The following is a 23,789-nucleotide window of genomic DNA, read 5'->3' as shown; positions in this document are numbered from 1 at the left end:
ACTTCTGATTTGGAAGAGGAGGCATCTGGGTTGTGTATCTAAGATGTTTGTCCAGAAAACATGTCTTAGATTGGTTGGTTGAATGATGGTCAACCAAATTGTTTACTTCTTGGTTAAGTTTATTTATGATTCGAGTAAATAGGAAGTGCAGAGGCTGAGCTTCAGTGTCAGAGAAATTTGTTATTTCAACCAGGTTTTTAAATATGAAGGTCAAGTTCATATGTCAAGGACATTGTCTCCATTATCTGGGAGATCCTTCTGATCAAAGGAGCTAGATTTATTGAATCTTGCTTGTGGCCATGGAACAGACTCTGTTGAGAGAGCTTTGTGTGGGTGTGCACTAACCACATGTTGTGCTGCTATTAAGGAGGAGAATGTTTGACTCTCAAGGAGTTCATAGCAGTTGATGATGAAGAATCCTAAATCAGGAGTTGGAGATTCTAAAGAGATGTCAGATATAATGTCTTAATATCTTTGTATTAGGAATTTATTTTTCTCAATATACACGACTGGTGTTTGTCTCATACGGGATGAAGGGTGTTTACTCAAACTTGATATCACTTGTCAAGTCTATGAGAACATTGAAATCTTGTTCTGATAAATTAGGAGAGACATAAAGGGGTTGTGCGTAATGGAGATGCATCAACCCAAGTTAAGTTAATAATCTAGAAAATTATCTTATAGTTCTGGTGTGATTCAGCCAGTGTGATTCAGCCAGTGGTCTATTGGTATCATCTAAGCTGCCTGGGATGAATTGTTTAAGGCTGAAGAATGGGAGAATCTAACTTGTCTGGACAATCTGTTCATGGTATGATATTAGTAAATACCAGGGTTATTGTGGTCTGCTTAAAGAGGGATTCTCCTTTTTGGTGCAGAAGGATAGTACCGTATAGCTCAAAGTCAGACAGGTGTTCTGAAACTTATGTGTAAAGAAGCTCTTTGGTGTATGGTGACAACTGCTGATAGTTCGGCATAAAAGGTTAGCTGCTGAAGTGTGATGCTCCTGTGGTCTCCCTCAAGAACTTTCGTATGGAATTGCTACAAGTGTTATCTCCAAAACCATAGTAAGAATGGATGATATCGTATAAAATGCTGGAACATCGTCTCGAGAGTTTTCATTGCCTCCTAAGCCAAGAAAGTATAATGTTTGGAGCAGAGTTTAAGGTCAAGCCACTGACCTAACCTGGAATGTTTTGGCTGTCATGATTGGACATTAGGTAGAAAAAGTCATCAAGTACCACACTTGTGAAAAAGAAGACTGTCAAATAAATTGTCCTACCTAGTGTGAGAAGGTGTATTATCTGATTGATAATAAATACTTTGACGGTAGCTGAGTATTCATCTAGGGTTTTGTATAAGAACTGACTACAGATACTTTGACGGGAGCTAAGTGTTTGTCTGACGTATGTACGCAAATATGGATTCTCAACACTATTTCAAAAAATGGTGGAGAGTTTAATTCTCTCTATGGTATTCTATTGTGTGGTTACTCTTAAGATGAGATCTCTTGAGATCCTTTTGTGTAATTGGGGAGTCTGTTTGGACCTCTATGGAGATAAGTCCCTTGGATGGTGATTCCAGAACCAAAGCTGATAGGTTCTATGGTAAAGTTGTTGATGTCCCAAATGATGTTGTAACATCATTATTGATGATAGTCAGTGAAAGAGACTTGGGACCATAAATATTAATATTAAAACACCATATTCATAAGTGGCAGTTCTATATATAGGTTAGAATAAGAAGATTCTGATTTTGTTTCGAGTAGTATGCTCAGGCAATGCATTACTACTATGATGCTTTGAAGACTTCACTTGTATCAACAACTACTACTGATTGTAAAAGGTTGATTTGATCAGGATGTTGTTTATGGGGTATTCTTTCTGTTATTGTTAGAGAGTCTGAATCTTAGTAAAGCTTTTAAGCACACTAAGAAATGGTTGGAGGTTGGTTTCAGACTATGGTTGCATGATATCTTAGCCACCAAAAGAGTCACGACAACATGTGTGGAGGTTTAGGGGTACGAATCAGAAGTGATCATATTATGTGGACAACTAAGGGTATTTGATATCTCTCTCAAGGAGCTGTTGGTTCTGGATCTGTAAAAGTCAAGACTGATTTTACAGTATGAAGTCATACTAAGCTGGTATGTGAAATCAGGAGTATGTAATAATGATCACCCTACTCTATGGGAAGATGAAGTCATGTGTGTTGTTTATATTTTTAGTACCTGTTTTATCTGTTATACGCCTTGCCATGTTTTCTGTCAGATCAGATGTCTCGATATCCTATAAGACATATGGGTTCTGTCATACCAGAATTTCACTAAGCGATGTGGGACTTAAGAACTTTTAATCCTATATATAGCCTTGGACTCCCTCTTTCTTCACAAAACTAAGCGATGTGAGACTTCTTCAAACATGTATACTTTCAACCAACCCTACAATACCATATTAGTATTTAAGAAGTTCATACCTAAACTGAACTTGTAACGTAAAATGATGGAATGATTTCCTTGCATTAACATGATATTATGTATTGTATCTCCGTAGCTAGCCTATTATGTTTTAATCAATTTTTTACTTACACGTCAAGGAACCATAATACGAAGTAATGTACCAGACAGTTTAACTAACTTCTTGATCATTATTTAAAAAATTTAATTTCTACAAAGTTTAATCCTTAAAATATGAATTAATTTCTATCTACACATAAAGGTTTAGGAGGACTTACAAAACATGTTAAGTATTTCTCGAGTAAGAAAGTATAGGATTTACAATAATAAAATGCATTTCACTACAAACAACTACAATAGTTAATGGTCAAAGGTAAACTAAAATTTCTCTACCTAGCATCTAATAATGAGATAGTTACTTGATTTATTGAAGATGATGATACTCTTTTATAAGAAAAAAGTTCTCTTTCTAATGATTTTATTTTAAATAAGTAACTTGGCTCTTCTGGTTGAGGTAAAGTATTGCTACTTTTCAACATCAGAAGCACAGATGTCATATCTGGTCGATCATTTGGATGATGTTGTATACATAAAAGACCTATTTGAATGCACCGCAAAGCTTCATATATAATACATGTGTCCTTCAAATTTTCATCAATCATTGTGTGTATAGTTCCCTCTTTCCACAATCTCCATGCCTACACCAATATAAAAGAAATTATTATCTATTATTTTGATATTGGAAAAATAGATGATATTTGGATAATACTCACATGTCCAATAAGATTGTGATCACTTTGATGGAAGGTATGCGTTCTATTTTTCATTCCACTTATAAGTTCTAATAATAATACACCAAAACTAAATACATCTGATTTAACAGAGAATAACCCGTCAATGGCATATTCAGGAGCCATATAACCGCTGAAAAGAACAAATAAGAATAAATTTCATGTTTAATATAAATCATGGTTAAAGTATGACATATTTTTGTTTACTTACTATGTACCAATTATTCGATTTGTTTTTCCTTCAATTTGGTCACCTCCACACATTTTAGCCAAACCAAAATCTGAAATTTTTGGATTCATGTCTTTGTCTAGTAAAATATTACTTGCCTTCAAATCTCTATGTATGATTCTTAATCTTGAATCTTGATGTAAATAAAGAAGACCTCGTGCAATTCCATATAAGATGTTAAAACGCAAAGGCCAATTTAATGATTTACTTTGAGTTGGATCTGTAATAATCATGCAATAAACTTAGTTTTTTATTTATAAAATGAAAAATACAACCAAATCAAACTTTTATTATGCCAAATACTAAGCTTTTTGAAAAAGTTACTTACCAAAAATGAATGAATCAAGGCTTGTGTTTGACATGTATTCATAGACTAGCATTTTCTCATCTTTTTCAATGCAACAACCAACAACTTTGACAAGATTTCGATGTTGAAGTTTAGCACATAATTTAACTTCATTTTTAAATTCTTTTATTCCTTGTCCAGAACTCATAGACAGTCGTTTAACTGCAACTTCTTGGCCATCAACCAATTTTCCCTATATTGTATAATGAAATTACTTTAACAAGATAATTAGATTGATGTTTTTTCCCTATTCCATAAAGTAAGATTAAATATAGCTTGCAGAAGAAATCACAAAATTAGAGTTACCTTAAACTACAATTCTTTGAAATCATCCAAAATTTAAACAATTTTGTAACTAATTAAGTGTAATAATAAAAAGGGTAATGCTAACGAGTGCCCCGGGGGCACTGGTTAAAAGATTAAAAAAGTAAGTAGAGCATTGTTTAATAGATTAAAAAGATAAATTTTTTACCTAAAAATGGTATTAATTGATTGCGAGTAGTATCATAACTAATTTTTTTTATAATAAACAAGGAATTTGTCACTTACCTTATATACTGGTCCAAAACCCCCTTCGCCGAGTTTGTTGTCAATTGAGAAATTATTTGTGGCATTTAGGATTGTAGCAAGATCAAAGAAAGGAATCTCTAAATCTTCATGTTCACAATCACTGTCGTCTTCCTTCCACTCAATGTTTACTATTTCAAGAGAAAAAAACTTCATAGTACAAATGAAATATATTCTTATTGATTAACGTGACTATGTTAAACAAGAAAAGAAATACCCTAAAACATCATTTTAAATTGAGGTACGAACTGAACTGCAACTGTGGTGTGTTTCACACGTCCGAGTGCATTAAAAATTACATCATACAATTTTATTTATATTTCTTCAAGAATTTTCGTCAAAACTCAAAAATTCAAACTTTTGAAAATCAAACTTCATATATAATTAAAAATCACCTCCAAATTAAAATTTACATTGCAAAGGACGCATCGCAACAACCGTAATGACAACCATCGCAATATTCACAAATGCAGTTCCAACCGCAATTTATAACCATGCCCCAAAATACTTAATCAAGTTAAACAAATAATAACAAATATTTGAATTTTGAATTTAACTATATAGTAAGAAATGTTCAATCATGTTGGTGAAATATGTTTATGAGACATTGAAGGTATCCATTTCAAAACTAAATAGAATCTTGTGCAATATAACATGCTCTATGGGTAAAACGAAAAGTACCTTTATACTTCATCTTTGTTCTATAGACGAAGAATGCCAACAGTGTCACAATAACTGCTGAAACAATGGCTGAAACTGCAAAGATAATCTTTTTGGTACGCCCGTGTTTATCATCTGCAATGACGCACTTGTTTTTTTCAAATATATATTTTAGATATATTTATTATTCAATATATCTAAAAAAAAATTTCTTTTATAATGACGATTTAAAAGAGGGATGATGTTTACCGATATCTGAAACATCAGTCCTAACATATAAGTCTAAGTTAGATTCTGTAACTCTCAAATCTTTAAGATCATCAAACCAAATGGAACAACCAATGTCTCCATTATTTTCACCTAAGCCTGAGTAAGCTGTGCATGAACAATTTTCCAAACATTTGATCTTGCATTTATCGAGTGTCATATTTTCATCAATCCAATAATTTGTAGTATCCGGCAACTTCATTCCAACAAGTCTCCGAAATCCGCCTCTATTCCCAACTCCACATGTCCAATTTCCACTTCTTACACAACCCTGTGTCCAATCCATTGCATCCCACCGTTGAGGTGATCTCGGCTTGAACCCATCTAAACACTGACAAATCGGCGATCCACCAATGACACAAACTCCATTGGCACCACAAACATTATAAGCATCACACCTATCTTGTGGAAGGTTCTGATAAAGATTCCATCTTTTGGATTCAGGAATCCAAGTGAGTCGTTGACGAGCCAAAAGCGTTTGATTCAAAACAATTATGGAAATCACAGAACTGTTCTTAAGGGTGTACATATAATAAACTTGTTCTTGATTGCTTACAAAATCGTAGTTAAAAAGTGGGTTAGTCCTTAACCCAAATATTCCCATAGACATAAGACCACTCGACATAACGCCGATCATCGGTCCTGTTCTGAAGAACACGGTTGAGCCTTTCCAAAACAGTATTTCAGGATTTTTGTCAAGTCTGACAAACGAAGAAGTAAAATCACCTGAAGATGGATCGTCCCAGTTTTTCCATGCAGTGAGACGCCGATTAATACCGGTTTTCTTGTTCCATCCAAACTTCATTCCTGGCAACATCGTATCAGTAGGATAATCAAAGCTCTGCCATAAGAAACTGTCTTCATCAGTTTCAGTGTCCTTCTCATCTCTAACCACTAAATTTCCGTTGTCCAGAAGCTGGACAATAGGAGCTGAAGTCTTCTTTGTTGTGTTTGTTGACCATAGAAGAGACTGATTGCGGTTAAGTAGAACCAGATTTCCTTGTTTGTTTATGATCAACTTGCTTGCGTTGTCTTTGACAGGGTTATCACGATTGGCAACCCAAACAACGGTTTTAACAGGGATGTTTTTGTACCAAATTCCAATATAGCGATTCGGAGAATTACCGGGAGTAAAGAAACCCAACTCGAAGGTTTCATCTTTAGAAATCAAGGTGCTTCCATCGAAAAGTGAATCTGATTGAGTAATAGTATCTGCTGCAGAGGTATTTTTGAAGAAGAATAATACTAACACAGATATAACTAGCATGGCCAGAAAAATGTTCATTTTAGCTTTTTTCATGATAGAATTGCCGAAACGAATAAGAAGAAGTTTTTCAATACCATTTTTCTTTCTGTGACTTGACAATAATATGTGATTCACATAATGTGAAGAAATTATTCTAGCTGAATAAAATATTGTAATAGTTTATTTATTTATTATACTCAATTAATTGAGGAAGTTATTTCATATACATACATTTATTAGAGCAGCTTTTCAAGACCATGAATTCGGAGGGCCATTTCTTTTAGGAGGTTGGCTTGTCTTACAAGACACATGGTAATAAAATAAGAAGAAAATATTGTATTCTAGATGAGGAAGAAGAATGGTCATTTTAATGATACTGTCACTGCAAAAGGAAAATATATGTGAAAATAAATAAACAATAGTATTAGTAGCACTTTCTTACCAGCCAAGCCAACTATGTGTATTTAGTCAAAAACACGCTAATAAAAGTCTTGTTTTTTTGCTTAAATTGTCAACAAAATAAAAGTTTAAGTTGAAAGATAGATACAAAATGTGATGGAGTTCAATTTGTTTAGTAATATGGAACCATATTTCAATGAGTCCGGATAAAGAATTTTATTTGTAGAAAGATATATACCTAAAGTTGAAAAAAAGAGAGTGTCGCTAGTATAACATTATTCTTTACTATTTATTAATGAGAAGTGCTAAAATTGTTTTTATTAACACTTTTTATAATATTTATTTTTTATTTAGTGAAAAACATGTGATTCTCTCACTTTAGAAATGGATTTCGCATAAAGTGGTATAAAGTGATAGGACTTGCGAGTAAAGATCCTCTCTATTTTTCAAAAGAAATAGAGGTGTCAATTATTATAGTTTTAATGCATAAATATGTAATTAATGTGACAACTTTTAGAAATGCGTGTAAATATATATATTTTATTTACATTAAAACTATAGTAATGGACACCTCCATTTCTTTTGAGAAATGGAGAGGATACTTACTCAGGACTCGCATATACTTCACTCAATAAAAAAGTGAATGTTAAATAGAGTGTTGAAAATGAGAGTGTTGTTAGCATTCTTATTTACTAATGAGGAGTGCTTGAGACACTCTTTTTAACACTTTTTTCACATTCATCAATGTCTCTATCATGATGATTGTGAAAATGACTTATCATCACAATAATCAAGATGGTAAGTGACGATGATGAGGTAGACTTTGCGAATAAAGTCATGTTATTCAAAATAAATTATAAGAGAATGAATGGATGCCATGAAAAACATAGGTCATTGAAACACAATCTATATGTTAAAGAGCGTGAGATGAATTATGAGACAGATACAATTCGAAAAATATTGATTGATCTAAGTTGGTTTTCAAATACAACTTAATTTTCAAGTTATAAGTTTCTAAATCAATTTAAATTAATGCATTTTCACTGAAGGGTTAGTGAAACAAACAATCTACATACAATATAATAAACTCAACTTGATCTCCTGTTAGACTGCAAAGAAAGTAAAGAACAAAACATTGTTCTGTCTGTGAAATAACATCTCGAGCTGTTAATGTTTTTTTCATGTTTAAAAGATAGATTTTATGGTAATGCTTGATATTTTGTTAGGCTTTTGTGTCATGCCTTTTTGTTACTATTGTAACTCCGCACTGCTCTACTATAGTACATTCCAATGTTGATGATGTGTACTCTTTGACCTGCTTCTTGTTATAATGCAAAGCATTTCTGTGCGTACATTCGAAATAAAAGCTATAATTCAATAATCATCAACAACATCAAATCCTTTATTTCACATGAAAAAGTTAATTGGTTGTCTTTATCTAATGGTTTCAGCTTTAATATTTTAATTCTTAGTTATTTTTTAAAAACTAATTCTCATGTTGTCGGATGGAGATTTAAGAATTCAGGGTTTCCTTTTGCAGAAGAAGCTACGGTAGCATTTGGAGTATGGATCACATGAGCGCTGACATACTTATTGGTGACATACATCTTCAAAACATAAGTTACTAAAATTGAGGAGATTGATCACTTTCATCAATTTTAGATTTTGGAACTCGGCTCCAGCAAATTACAGGTTGCTTAGTTCATTATATTATGCGTGTCAATGTGACAACGTTAACTAACCGTGGTTTACCTTTTCCTGATGCATTTATGAAGTTGAGTTTTTTTTAGGTGATTGAAAAAATTCCAGAAGCATGTAAATTTGCAGGTTGCATAATACATAGGTCACAGTATGTAAGTGTTGTGAAAAACGATACCAATAACAAAGTATAATAGGGAATTAGGGAGGAGAAGAGGAACACAATAATTGGTTATAACTGCTATTCTTTTACTTTCTCTTAAAACAAGATTACAAGTTTACAAGAATAACAAATAACCTCTCTCAACCTAAATTAGGATTTGCAACTTAGCAATGATGAGAGACTAGTATGCTATTTATAATAAAACCTAACATACTAACTAATGGGCTTTTTCAGCAAGGCCCATTACACAAGCCAACTTAATAAACAAGCTAACTTAACAAATTAGGGTTTAAACACTAAAACCTAATTTAACATGCTAACAACCCTAGCATCTTCGACACAAGCATGTGAACAACCTTCGACTTCATGCTTAACCCTGTCGAACCAAGAAGCTACCCTTCGGCCATACTAGAGTTCGATCCAATATCTCACAAATCTCCACCTTGGATCTAACTCTACAACATCAGGGGAACAAACTAGCTTTCTTCATGCAGCTTTAGCAACTGCATACAGTGGAAAAACTTACAACTCGGCAATGTCTTGGTGATCATATCAGCAACATTGTCTTCAGTCGAAACCTTCAGCACTTGGACTTCTCCACGCTCGATTACTCCTCTGACAAAATGCAGCCTCACATCAATGTACTTAGTTCGCTCATGATAGGCTGAATTCTTCGACAGGTGTATTGCACTTTGAATATCACATTTAACAGTGATACCTCGACCTTGAAGTTTCAGCTCCTTCGCAAAACCTTCAAGCCACAATGCTTCTTTCACAGCTTCAGTTAGGGCAATATACTCCGCTTCAGTGGTTGATAGAGCAACAACCTTCTGAAGTGTTGCTTTCCAACTAATTGTAGTGCCAAACATAGTGAAAACATATCCAGAAATAGATTTTCTGGAATCCATACTGAAGGATAGAAAAACACTTAGAAAGGGGGGGTTTGAATAAGTGTAGTCTAAAAACTTGAACGATAAAAACAATATGCACAATTATTTTTATCCTGGTTCGTTGTTAACTAAACTACTCCAGTCCACCCCCACGGAGTGATTTACCTCACCTGAGGATTTAATCCACTAATCGCAACAGATTACAATGGTTTTCCACTTAGTCCGCGACTAAGTCTTCTAGAGTATCTTGATCACAACCTGATCACTCCAGGAACAAATGCTTAGACACAAGCTTAGACTTTCTTAGAGTATCCAGACCACCACGTGATCACTCTAATTACAACTGCTTAGACACAAGCTAAGACTTCCTAGAGTATCCTGATCAACACTTGATCACTCTAGTTACTTACAAATTAATGTAATCAATTCTAAGAGTATTACAAATGCTTCTGAAAAGCTATAATCACAACAGTGATATTTCTCTTAACGTTTAAGCTTAATCTCACTAATATATTACAACAGCAATGTAGTGAGCTTTGATGAAGATGAAGTTTCTGAGCTTTGAATTTGAACAGCGTTTCAGCAAGTCTTTCAGAATAATTTCGTTCAGAATTGGTAACCTTGCTTCTCATCAGAACTTCATATTTATAGGCGTTTGAGAAGATGACCGTTGGGCGCATTTAATGCTTTGCGTATTCCGTACAGCATTGCATTTAATGTTTCACGCTTTTGTCAACTACCTCGAGCCTTGTTCACGCTGTGTCTACTGACGTTGCCTTTAATAGCTTCCAACGTTCCTTTTGTCAGTCAGCGTAGCCTGCCACTTGTACTTTCTTCTGATCTGATGTTTGTGAATATAATATTTGAATATCATCAGAGTCAAACAGCTTGGTGCAAAGCATCTTCTTGTCTTTTCACCTTGAAGTGCTTCTGAGCGTGATACCATCAGAACTTCAGTGCTTCTGCTTCTGATCTCAAGTTCTTCTGATGCTTCCATAGACCCATGTTCTGATTCTGCCTTGACCATCTTCTGATGTCTTGCCAGACCATGTTCTGATGTTGCATGCTGAACCTTCTGAGACAAAGCTTTTGAGCTCTGATTTGTGCATACTCTTTATATATTTCCTGAAAAGGAAATTGCAATGTATTAGAGTACCACATTATCTCACACAAAATTCATATCCTTGTTATCATCAAAACTAAGAATATTGATCAGAACAAATCTTGTTCTAACAATCTCCCCCTTTTTGATGATGACAAAAACATATATAAATGATATGAATTTGCGATCAGAAAGAGCAGACGGCTAAAGACAAATTACACAGCTATAGCATAAGCATGTGAATATGTCTCCCCCTGAGATTAACAATCTCCCCCTGAGATGAATAATCTCCCCCTAAAATAAATACTCGAAGAACTTTAATAATAAAAGACTTCCCTGATTATTTCGGTAGAGACGATCACATAAGCTTCTGTCTTCTGATAATTCATAGCTTCTGACTTCTGCTTCCATTGGACAGCTTCAGAACTTGAATTTCTTTAGATCCCTAGAACACTCACAGCTTCCGATTCCTGCTTCCATTTAGGACAGCTTCAGAACTTGAATTTCTTTGATCTTCAGAACATTCACAGCTTCTGATTCCTGCTTCCAATTAGGACAGCTTCAGAACTTGAATTTCTTTGATCTTCAGAACATTCACAGCTTCTGATTCATGCTTCCATTTAGGACAGCTTCAGAACTTGAGTTTTCTGGATCTTTAGAACATTCACAGCTTCTGATTTCTGCTTCCCTCGGATAGCTTCAGAGCTTTGAATTTCTTCTTACATCACTTCATGCTAGATTGTATCAGAACATTGTTGAATGTACCAGAGCATCATCAGAGCATCTCTACATCCTGAAATGTTACAGAACAAAACTAAACGACAAAAGTCAGCATGAATGAGTTAGAACATAAAATGTGTATCAGAACACAAAATATGTATCAGAGCCATATAAGCCATATAGAATATATCAGATCCAATAGACAATGTATCAGAGCAAATAGACAATGATTTGGATCATATTCTATTATCAGAATTTCTGATCATTCTTCCTTCTTGCTTCTGATTCTGAAGCTTCCTAGCACTCAGCTTGCTTCAAGAATCCAAGAGCTATTTCTGATCATTCTTCCTTCTTGCTTCTGATTCTGAAGCTTCCTAGCACTCAGCTTGCTTCAAGAATCCAAGAGCTATTTCTGATCATTCTTCCTTCTTGCTTCTGATTCTGAAGCTTCCTAGCACTCAGCTTGCTTCAAGAATCCCAGAGCTTGATTCTCTAAAGAGTTGCTTCATCATCTCGTTGCTTCTTATGTTGATCTTGAATCTTCGATTCCTGCAACAACACAACTTAAAAACATAGAACTTTGCAAGTTCTGTTAGTAAATGTGGAGCCTTTTTACTCGGTAACTAATAATATTAATCAGATCATTTATCATATATTTCTCCCCCTTTTTGTCATAACATCAAAAAACATAAAAGATTCAGATGTAAAGCAAGAGACAAAAGGAAAGTAACATAAATAACTTTTCATTGATTTCAACAAGAAGGATTACAGAAGGTGTATGCAGAAAACAGATGCAACAAGGAAAGAAAACTACAAAGACCAAAGGACTAAGACTCTATCCTACGCAAAGACTGCGCAAACAACTCAAGAACCCTCTGGTCTTCAGTTTGTTCAGCCATGAAAGCTTGACAACTCTTCATGCCTGTCCAGACTAGAACCTCCACTGTAGGAGAGATCCAAGAGACCAAAGAGGAAGTGAGGGACAATTCATAGACAGGGAGCTAATGTTGCAAACGGGCTCCAGTGACTCAAGAAGGTCTTCTTCCTTTGGATAAATGTTGATAACAGCATTGAAGAAGAGATCTGTCTTGAAAGAGACTTGGAGAGCCATCCCAAGATATGCTTCACATCCTGTAACTGATTAACCCTTCCATACGTTCTCATTGAGTTGAAAGGATTCATGATGAACGCTAGGTTGAAGATGAATGAACTAGGGTTTATGCCAAATAAAAACTTTGTTGGACAAGAGAGAAAAAGAAAGAGAAAGAGAGCCAAGACTTATTGAAAAAAAATGCAACGAAATGAAGGAATAAATAGAGGGAAAAAGAAGAGGGAAACGTTCGAGGAATATAAAAAAGAAAAGAAGGACAATAAAAGAAATGATGAATGGCATTTAATGTAACATGACGTGAGGAGAGATAATAATGACAAAAGACGAGATTTGCACAGTTACCTAAGTAGACGTCCCCTCAACTGCACGCACGCTTGTCCAGAAATAGTGAACACGTGTTTACCATCTGGATAGCCAGTTACAGCTGTTTTGCTTTTAAAGAGATTATGAATCAACTTAGACAATGAAACGTTAGTAATAACTGAATCACAATTTCTAATTGATTTCAATCAGAACTTCTTAAAAAAATTCAATTTCATTTCAGAAGATACTCATACATAAGATCTTCTCATCTTCTCATTCTGGGCATAAATCCATACTGATATTCTTCAGAATGAACTTAAACCTATCTTCAGCAAGGGGTTTTGTAAAGATATCAGCCCATTGATGGTTTGTATCCACAAGGTTTAAAGATATAACACCCTTCTGAACATAGTCCCTTATGAAATGATGTTTAATCTCAATATGTTTAGCTTTTGAGTGTAAAATAGGATTCTTAGATAAACATATAGCAGAAGTATTATCACAGAAAACAGGAATGTTACTCTCATATATCTGATAATCTTCCAGCTGACTTCTCATCCAGAGCATTTGTGTGCTACAACCAGCAACAGCAACATATTCTGCTTCTGTTGTTGAGAGGGCAATAGTAGCTTGCTTCTTGCTGTACCATGAGATCAGATGACTTCCAAGAAATTGACAACTTCCAGAAGTGCTCTTTCTTTCTATTCTATCTCCAGCATAGTCAGCATCACAGAATCCTACTAAGTTGTAATCTTTAGATCTTATGTAAACTAAACCAACATTAGTAGTACCTTTCAGATACCTTAGAATTCTCTTAACCGCTGTTAAATGAGATTCTCTTGGATCTGATTGGAATCGAGCACACAAACAAACACTAAAGAGAATGTCAGTTCTAGAAGCATTTAGATATAGAAGAGATCCAATCATACCTCTGTACAACTTCTGATCTACCTTCTTACTTACCTCATCCTTACCCAGTACACAAGTTGGATGCATAGGAGTTTTGGCTTCTTTGCTTTCAGAAAGATTAAACTTCTTCAGAAGTTCTTTCACATACTTCGTTTGATGAACATAGGTTCCATCTGAAGTTTGGTTGATTTGAATCCCAAGGAAATACTTGAGTTCTCCCATCATGCTCATTTCAAATTCAGCCTGCATAGACTCAGCAAACTCCTTTCCAAGTGTAGCATTAGATGTTCCAAAGATAATATCATCAACATATATTTGAAAAATTAAAATATCCTTTTTAAATGTTTTACAAAAGAGAGTAGTGTCCACTTTTCCTCTAGTGAAATCATTTTCCAGAAGGAAAGAACTCAAACGTTCATACCAAGCTCTGAGAGCTTGTTTCAATCCGTATAATGATTTCTTTAATTTGAAAACATGATTTGGAGACATGGAGTCTTCAAAACCAGGAGGTTGGTGAACATAAACTTCTTCATCTATATAACCATTTAAGAAGGCACTCTTGACATCCATCTGATAAAGAGTGATGTTGTGTTGAGTGGCAAAAGAAATTAATAGACGAATAGATTCTAACCTGGCCACTGGTGCAAAGGTTTCTGTATAATCAATCCCTTCTTGCTGACTATAACCCTGAGCAACCAGTCTGGCTTTGTTTCTTACCACTTCACCTTTCTCACTTAGCTTGTTTCTGAAAACCCACTTAGTACCGATGATGTTAAATCCTTTTGGTCTAGGAACCAAGTCCCATACATCATTCCTTGTAAACTGATTTAGTTCTTCTTGCATGGCAATTATCCAGTCTGGATCTTCTAGAGCTTGATCAACAGAAGTTGGCTCGATCAAAGAAACAAGACCTAATTGACATTCTGCATTGTTCTTAAGGAATGCCCTTGTTCTGATGGGATCATCTTTCTTTCCAAGGATCACATCTTCTGAATGAGCTGAGGCAAGTCTAGGTGATCTTGTGATAGTTGGTTCTTCAGAAATCCTAAGATTCTCTAAAGATGCAGCAACTTGATCTTCTGATCCATTGCTTCTGATACTGCCAGCTTCTGCAGCTTTGCTTCTTGATTCTTCAACTTCTGATATATCAATATCAAAATCTGCAAAATTCTCAAACTGCTTTGGTTTTTCAAGACCAAGCTTATCATCAAACCTGATATTGATTGATTCTTCTACAATCAATGTTTCAGTATTGTATACTCTGTAGCCTTTAGAGCGTTCAGAATATCCAAGAAGGAAACACTTTTGTGCTTTAGAATCAAACTTACCAAGATGATCTTTAGTATTCAGAATAAAACATACACATCCAAAAGGATGGAAATATGAAATGTTGGGCTTTCTGTTCTTCCACAATTCATAAGGAGTCTTATTTAGAATAGGTCTGATAGAGATTCTATTCTGAATATAGCATGCAGTGTTAATTGCTTCTGCCCAGAAATGCTTAGCCATATTGGTTTCATTGATCATGGTTCTGGCCATTTCTTGTAGAGTCCTATTCTTTCGCTCTACAACTCCATTTTGCTGTGGAGTTCTGGGGCAAGAGAAATCATGGGCAATACCATTTTCTTTGAAGAACTCCTCAAAGAATCTGTTCTCAAATTCGCCACCATGATCACTTCTGACCTTTATGATTTTACACTCTTTCTCAGATTGAATCTGAGTGCAGAATTCAAAGAACACTGAATGAGACTCATCCTTGTGTTTCAAGAACTTTACCCACGTCCAGCGGCTATAATCATCAACGATGACTAATCCATATTTCTTCCCTCTGACAGATGCTGTTTTGACTGGGCCAAACAGATCAATGTGTAAGAGTTCTAATGGCCTTGAGGTAGAAACAACATTCTTAGACTTGAATGTAGGTCTGGAGAACTTGCCCTTCTGACATGCTTCACAAAGAGCATCTGATTTGTATTTCAGATTTGGGAGTCCTCTGACCAGATTTAGTTTGTTAATCTAAGAAATCTTTCTCAAACTAGCATGTCCTAATCTTCTGTGCCAGACCCATTGCTCTTCAGAAACAGACATAAGACAAGTCACCTTCTGATTCTTAAGATCCTGAAGATCTGTCTTATAAATGTTGTTCTTTCTCTTGCCTGTAAATAGGATTGAGCCATCCTTCTGACTTACAGCCTTGCAAGACTTTTGATTAAAGATTATGTCATAACCATTGTCACTTAATTGACTTATGGACAATAAGTTATGCGTTAATCCTTCTACAAGAAGTACGTTAGTTATGGAAGGAGAGTTACCAAGACTTGTGGTTCCAGAGCCAATGATTTTGCCCTTCTGATCTCCTCCAAACTTGACTTCTCCACCTGGTTTAAGCACCAGGTCTTGGAATGTAGACCTTCTTCCCGTCATGTGTCGCGAGCGCCCAGAGTCCAGGTACCATGACATTTTGCTTTCTGTCCTCTTTGCCGCCAAGGATATTTGCAACAGAAATTATCTTCTCCTTAGGTACCCACAATTTCTTGGGTCCTTTTTTGTTAGTTCTCCTCAAGTTCTGATTGAACTTGGGTTTAGCAAAATATTTAACAGGAGGAACAGTATGATACTTCTTATTCTGAGTTCCATGATATTTCTTAAATTGTGTCACATGCTTCTTGGTGTGTGTTATGTGAAAACTTTGTGCATGTGATGTGTGCTTAATATCATGGGAGTGGCCAAATTTAAATTGGTTATACAGAGGCTTGTATGATATTTTCATATCATCCACAGATTCAAGCTTGTATGGGATTTCACCCTCATAACCAATGCCAACTCTCTTGTTCCCAGACACAGCATATATCATAGAAGCTAGCTGACTTATGCCAATACTTCTAGATAAGAACTTTCTGAAGCTCGAGTCATATTCTTTCAGAATATGATTCATGCTAGGAATGGATTTTTCTGTTTCAAAAGGAGATCCACTATCTTTGGATAGATTTAAAACTTTTTCCTTCAGTTCAGAATTTTCCAATTCCAGCTTCTTAGTTTCAAATTCAAACTGCTTTTTCAGCTTTTTGTATTTGATACTAAGATGAGCTTTTAATTCAAGAAGCTCTGTTAGACTGGAAACTAACTCTTCTCTAGATAGTTCAGAAAATACCTCTTCAGAATTTGATTCTGATGTAGATTCTGATCCATCATCTTCTGTCGCCATCAGCGCAAAGTTTGCCTGCTCTCCTTCAGAGTCTGATCCTGATTCTGATTCAGAATCATCCCATGTTGCCATAAGACCTTTCTTCTTATGAAACTTCTTCTTGGGATTCTCCTTCTGAAGTTTCGGACACTCATTCTTGTAATGTCCAGGCTCATTGCACTCATAGCAGACAGCCTTCTTCTTGTCAGATCTTCTGTCACCAGAAGATTCTCCTCGTTCAAATTTCTTTGAACTTCTGAAGCCTCTGAACTTCCTATGCTTGCTCTTCCAGAGTTGGTTTACCCTTCTGGAGATCATGGACAGTTCATCTTCTTCTTCAGATTCTGATTCTTCAGGATCTTCTTCTCTAGCCTGAAAAGCGATAGTGCATTTTTTAATATTAGATTTTAATGCAATAGACTTACCTTTCTTCTAAGGCTCGTTTGCGTCCAGCTCAATTTCATGGCTTCTCAAGGCACTGATAAGCTCTTCCAAAGAAACTTCATTCAGATTCTTGGCAATCTTGAATGCTGTTACCATTGGACCCCATCTTCTGGGTAAGCTTCTGATAATCTTCTTTACATGATCAGCCTTGGTGTAGCCTTTATCCAGAACTCTCAATCCAGCAGTTAGAGTTTGAAATCTTGAGAACATCTTCTCAATATCTTCATCATCCTCCATCTTGAAGGCTTCATATTTCTGGATTAGAGTAAGAGCTTTAGTCTCCTTGACTTGAGCATTTCCTTCATGAGTCATTTTCAAGGACTCATATATGTCATGGGCCGTTTCCCTGTTAGATATCTTCTCATACTCAGCATGAGAGATAGCATTCAGCAAAACAGTCCTGCATTTGTGATGATTTTTGAAATCTTTCTTTTGATCATCAGTCATTTCGCTTCTCGTGAGCCTTACACCAGTAGCTTTAACAGGATGTTTGTAACCATCCAACAGAAGATCCCATAGATCAGCATCCAGACCAAGAAAGTAACTTTCCAGTTTATCTTTCCAATATTCAAAGTTTTCACCATCGAATATTGGGGGTCTAGTATAACCATTGTATTGCTCAGCAGAGCCAGATGTAGATGCAGTTGGATTTGATTGAGATTCACCAGCCATCTTTTACTGAAGCGTTTTTCTCTTCCTGAATCTTTTCTAAACACGGTTAAGTGCTTGCACCTTAGAACCGGTGCTCTGATGCCAATTGAAGGATAGAAAAACACTTAGAAAGGGGGGGTTTGAATAAGTGTAGTCTAAAAATTTGAACGATAAAAACAATATGCACAGTTATTTTTATCCTGGTTCGTTGTTAACTAAACTACTCCAGTCCACCCCCACGGAGTGATTTACCTCACCTGAGGATTTAATCCACTAATCGCAACAGACTACAATGGTTTTCCACTTAGTCCGCGACTAAGTCTTCTAGAGTATCCTGATCACAACCTGATCACTCCAGGAACAAATGCTTAGACACAAGCTAAGACTTTCTTAGAGTATCCAGACCACCACGTGATCACTCTAATTACAACTGCTTAGACACAAGCTAAGACTTCCTAGAGTATCCTGATCAACACTTGATCACTCTAGTTACTTACAAATTAATGTAATCAATTCTAAGAGTATTACAAATGCTTCTGAAAAGCTATAATCACAACAGTGATATTTCTCTTAACGTTTAAGCTTAATCTCACTAATATATTACAACAGCAATGTAGTGAGCTTTGATGAAGATGAAGTTTCTGAGCTTTGAATTTGAACAGCGTTTCAGCAAGTCTTTCAGAATAATTTCGTTCAGAATTGGTAACCTTGCTTCTCATCAGAACTTCATATTTCTAGGCGTTTGAGAAGATGACCGTTGGGCGCATTTAATGCTTTGCGTATTCCGTACAGCATTGCATTTAATGTTTCACGCTTTTGTCAACTACCTCGAGCCTTGTTCACGCTGTGTCTACTGACGTTGCCTTTAATAGCTTCCAACGTTCCTTTTGTCAGTCAGCGTAGCCTGCCACCTGTACTTTCTTCTGATCTGATGTTTGTGAATATAATATTTGAATATCACCAGAGTCAAACAGCTTGGTGCAAAGCATCTTCTTGTCTTCTGACCTTGAAGTGCTTCTGAGCGTGATACCATCAGAACTTCAGTGCTTCTGCTTCTGATCTCAAGTTCTTCTGATGCTTCCATAGACCCATGTTCTGATTCTGCCTTGACCATCTTCTGATGTCTTGCCAGACCATGTTCTGATGTTGCATGGTGAACCTTTTGAGACAAAGCTTCTGAGCGCTGATTTGTGCATACTCTTTATATATTTCCTGAAAGGGAAATTGCAATGTATTAGAGTACCACATTATCTCACACAAAATTCATATCCTTGTTATCATCAAAACTAAGAATATTGATCAGAACAAATCTTGTTCTAACACATACAACCTGCATAATCAGAGTCGACATATCCTTCTATTACTGCTTTACTATCTTCACCCAAGGCTCCACCATAAATTAGGACTCTATTCAGAGACCCATTTAAGTACCTTAAAATCCACTTCAATGCTTGCCAGTGAGTCTTTCCAGGGTTCGCCATGTACCTGCTTACAAGACTTACTGCGTATGCTATGTCGGGTCTAGTACAGACCATAACATACATCAAAGAACCAACTATATTAGCATATGGGATGCTATTCATATAGGCTCTTTCAACATCAGTACTGGGACACTGATCAATACTTAGCTTGAATTGAGGGTTTGTTGGAGTCACAACTGGCTTCGAATTCGACATACCAAACTTTTCGAGAATCTTTCGTAGATATGCCTCTTGAGATAAGCATAACTTCAACTTCTTTCTATCTCTTCAAATGTCAATTCCAAGAATCCTGGAAGCAGCTCCTAGATCCTTCATATCGAACTCCTTATTGAGTTCAGCCTTCACCCTCATTACATCTTCAACATTGTTGCTTGCTATGAGAATATCATCCACATAAAGCAACAAAATAACAAATGAATTACCAGGTCGAAATCTGAAGTAAATGCAGTGGTCGAACTGACTTCTAATGAAACTTATGCGTGCCATGAACTTGTCGAATCTCCTATTCCACTGTCGAGTAGATTTTTTCAGCCCATACAAAGATCTCTTTAACTTGCACACACAATCTTCCTTCCCCTTTTCGACATACCCTTCAGGTTGCCTCATCAGGATCGTTTCATCTAGATCACCATACAAGAACGCAGTCTTCCCATCCATCTGTTCCAGTTCAAGATCGAACTGTGCCACCATGGCAAGCAAAATTCGAATTGACCTATGCTTCACAACAGGAGAAAACACATCATTGAAGTCGACACCTTCTTTCTGAGTGAAACCCCTTGCAACTAACCTTGCCTTGTATCTTTTCGACGTCACTCCTTCAATTCCTTCCTTAACTTTGAAAATCCATTTACAGCTGACTAACCTTGCCCCAGCAGGTTTCTTGATCAATTCCCAAGTATGATTATCATGAAGAGATTTCATCTCATCATCCATGGCCTTCAGCCATTCAGTCTTATTTCGACTCCTCATAACTTCCTTGTAGTCTCTAGGTTCTTCGTCTAGAACCTCACTTGCAGAGATTAAGGCATAAGCTATAAGATCTGCATACCCAAGCCTCTGAGGTGCCTTTATGACTCTTCTCGACCTATCTCTCGACAATAGGTAGTCATCGTCAGTTTGCTCAACTTCCTCAGCTTTTTCTGCTTCTTCTTCGACTTCATCAGGGATATGCAATTCAGCATCAACATGCTCCACCTCAACAGGAATCTCTACCTGTTCCAGCTCTTCGTCATATGTTTCTGTACTTCGACCAACATCATCAATTTTCTTAAAAGCCATTTCTGCTTCATTAAAAACAACATCTCGACTGGTGATACACCTACTGTGACCTGGCTCTAGGAACCATAGCCTATAAGCTTTGACTCCTTCTGGGTATCCCATGAACATGCATTTTAGAGCTCTAGGTTCGACCTTGTCTTGCCTAATGTGAGCATAGGCTACGCAGCCAAATACTCTCAGTTTGTCGAGATCTGGTGGATGTCCCGACCAAACTTCTTTAGGTGTCTTCATATCTAACGCTGTCGAAGGACATCTGTTTATCAGATATGTTGCTGTCGAAACAGCCTCAGCCTAGAACACCTTCGTTAACCCCGCACTAGTCAACATGCATCTGACTCTCTCCAAAATTGTTCGATGAAACCTTTCAGCCAAACCATTTTGTTGTGGAGTACCTGCAGTAGTTCTATGCCTTGCAATACAAGAGGCAGCACAAAAACTGTCGAATGCCTCATTGCAAAATTCAAGGCCATTGTCGATTCTCAACCTCTTGACCTTTCTGCCAGTCTGATTTTCAACCCGAGTCTTCCAACTTTTGAAATTCTCAAAAGTTTCATCCTTAGTCTTCTGGATGAATACCCATAATTTTCTGGAATAATCATCTACTATGGATAGAAAATACCTTGCTCCTGAATGTGATGGACACCTTGCAGGCCCCCAAAGATCAACATGGATGTAATCAAGGGATCCATGTGTTCTTTGTTTGCCTTTGTTGAACTTCACTCTACAAGATTTTCCAAGTACACAGGGTTCACAAAACTTCAGGTTTTCGACTTTGTCTCCACCAAGCAGATTTTGTTTCCCTAATTCGACCAGACCCCTTTCACTGACATGGCCCAATCTCATGTGCCAGATTTCTGTCTTCGACAAAGGTTTCATGGATGCAACATTTGTCGAACCACTTACAACTTCAGCCTCAAGGGTATACAAGCCTTGTTTCTTTACGCCTCTCAAGACTTCCTTCGAACCCTTCATGACTCTTAGGATACTTTTCTCTCCTTGGAAAACATATCCTTTCTTGTCGAATTCACCAAGAGAAAGCAGATTTCTCTTCAAATCAGGAACATACCTGACTTCGGTCAACAACCTTATTGACTCATCATGGAGCTTGAATCTCACAGATCCAACACCTGCAATCTTGCAAGCCTTGTTGTTTCCCAGCAATACTGATCCACCATCTTGATCACATAATTCCTCGAACAAGTCTTTGTTTGGAGTCATGTGCCAAGTGCAACCTGAATCCATAATCCACTCCTTCTTAGAGTCACAGCTTGAAACCACAAGAACATCAGATGATTCGAAATCATCTTTAACAATGGCTGCGTTGCCATTATCCTTACCTCCATGATATTTCAGGCGTTTAGGGCACACCTTTCTTGTGTGACCCTCCTTCTTGCAATGGTAGCATCAAATGCCAGATGCTTCGCCACTGTAAGACTTCGACTGGCTTTTGCCTTTCTTCTTGTCGAACTTACCATCCTTTCGTAAGAGTTTTCCTATAACGGCCAAACCTTCGCCAACAGTCGAAGGTTTATGCTCCTTTCGTTCATTCAAGTCCTTAGAGTACAAGGCTGATTGAACTTCTTCAAACTTCAGGGACTCCCTTCAATACAAGAGAGTTTCTTTGAAGTGAGCATGTGATCGAGGCAAAGAACACAATAGTAACAGCGCTTGATCTTCATCATCGATCTTCACATCAATATTTTCAAGATCAAGAATCAGCTTGTTGAACATATCCAACTGCTCAGCCAATACTTTGTCTTCAATCATCTTGAATGAATACAAAGCTTGCTTCAGGTAGAGTCGATTTACCAGCGATTTGGTCATATACAAACTTTCAAGTTTCACCCATAACCCTGATGCCGTTGTCTCCTTTGATACCTGCCGGAGAACCTTATCACCAAGGCTCAACAAAATTGCGCTGTGTGCTTTCTCGATCATATTCGTCTTCTCCGCTGCCGTCAATCCTGCATTCATGGCTGCCTCTCCCTTCAACGCTTCCAAACAACCCTGCTGAACCAGTAGGGCTTTCATCTTCAAGCGCCACAGACCGAAATCATTCACTCCGGTGAACTTTTCAATCTCATACTTTGTTGAAGGCATCTTCTCCACGCTCACCGCACCAATTTGTTGTGAAAAACGATACCAATAACAAAGTATAATAGGGAATTAGGGAGGAGAAGAGGAACACAATAATTGGTTATAACTGCTATTCTTTTACTTTCTCTTAAAATAAGATTACAAGTTTTCAAGAATAACAAATAACCTCTCTCAACCTAAATTAGGATTTACAACTTAGCAATGATGAGAGACTAGTATGCTATTTGTAATAAAACCTAACATACTAACTAATGGGCTTTTTCAGCAAGGCCCATTACACAAGCCAACTTAATAAACAAGCTAAGTTAACAAATTAGGGTTTAAACACTAAAACCTAATTTAACATGCTAACAACCCTAGCATCTTCGACACAAGCATGTGAACATCCTTCGACTTCATGCTTAACCCTGTCGAACCAAGAAGCTACCCTTCGGCCATACTAGAGTTCGATCCAATATCTCACAGTAAGTTTAGTCCAAAATTTTAAAACTTCAACAATTTAATTCAATTGAACCAAGTAATACCATATAATTTGCATTATCTGGAGAGTTAAAAAACTATTGGAAATTTCAAATACATAGATATGATATTAGATACACTGAATTACTTACATTTATAAAACCATTCCTTTAGATGTATATAAGTGTGATTAGTTTGCTGTATGAATTGTAATTGGAGTTTAAGTTATAGCTTGTAAATAGAGATGAAAATGATTAGTGATATGGGTGGAGCTACATATGTAGCACCAGATGCTCGGGCCCGAGTAAATATTTTAATAATTGCTCGAGCTTTCAAAATGCA

The 23,789-nt window shown here is 36.5% G+C and overlaps 1 protein-coding gene across 2 annotated transcripts; it reads right to left on the bottom strand.

Annotated features, from left to right (window-relative positions):
- Window positions 1-2,317: 2,317 nt before the first annotated feature.
- Window positions 2,318-6,869, bottom strand: LOC131620422 (G-type lectin S-receptor-like serine/threonine-protein kinase At4g27290). 2 transcript variants are annotated; one of them, XM_058891491.1, is made up of 7 exons: window positions 5,295-6,869; window positions 5,067-5,180; window positions 4,368-4,516; window positions 3,801-4,011; window positions 3,455-3,692; window positions 3,226-3,376; window positions 2,318-3,150 (listed from the first exon to the last, which is right to left on the bottom strand). In XM_058891491.1, the coding sequence occupies exons 1-7, from the start codon at window positions 6,610-6,612 to the stop codon at window positions 2,842-2,844; spliced, it is 2,490 nt and encodes an 829-aa protein (XP_058747474.1). In that variant the 5' UTR covers window positions 6,613-6,869; the 3' UTR covers window positions 2,318-2,841. The 2 variants fall into 2 exon arrangements, 1 of the variants encoding a protein (XP_058747474.1); XR_009289106.1 differs by having other exon boundaries at window positions 3,011-3,150; window positions 3,462-3,692.
- Between the last annotated feature and the right edge of the window lie 16,920 nt (window positions 6,870-23,789).

Source organism: Vicia villosa, linkage group LG7 (assembly GCF_029867415.1).
Source record: "Vicia villosa cultivar HV-30 ecotype Madison, WI linkage group LG7, Vvil1.0, whole genome shotgun sequence".
Taxonomy (NCBI): Eukaryota; Viridiplantae; Streptophyta; class Magnoliopsida; order Fabales; family Fabaceae; genus Vicia; species Vicia villosa.
The sequence above is the reverse complement of the archived record's forward strand: the minus strand, read 5'-3'. Positions and strand labels throughout refer to the sequence as shown.

What these genes read in the sequence shown, in the direction of transcription:
- LOC131620422 (XM_058891491.1), bottom strand. Translation starts at nt 6,612, where the DNA reads ATGAAAAAAGCTAAAATGAACATTTTTCTGGCCATGCTAGTTATATCT. An exon ending in GACTGATGTTTCAGATATCG is followed by an intron (nt 5,181 to 5,294) that starts GTAAACATCATC and finishes GCGTCATTGCAG; the next exon opens with ATGATAAACACGGGCGTACC. An exon ending in AATCGAATAATTGGTACATA is followed by an intron (nt 3,377 to 3,454) that starts GTAAGTAAACAA and finishes TGTTCTTTTCAG; the next exon opens with CGGTTATATGGCTCCTGAAT.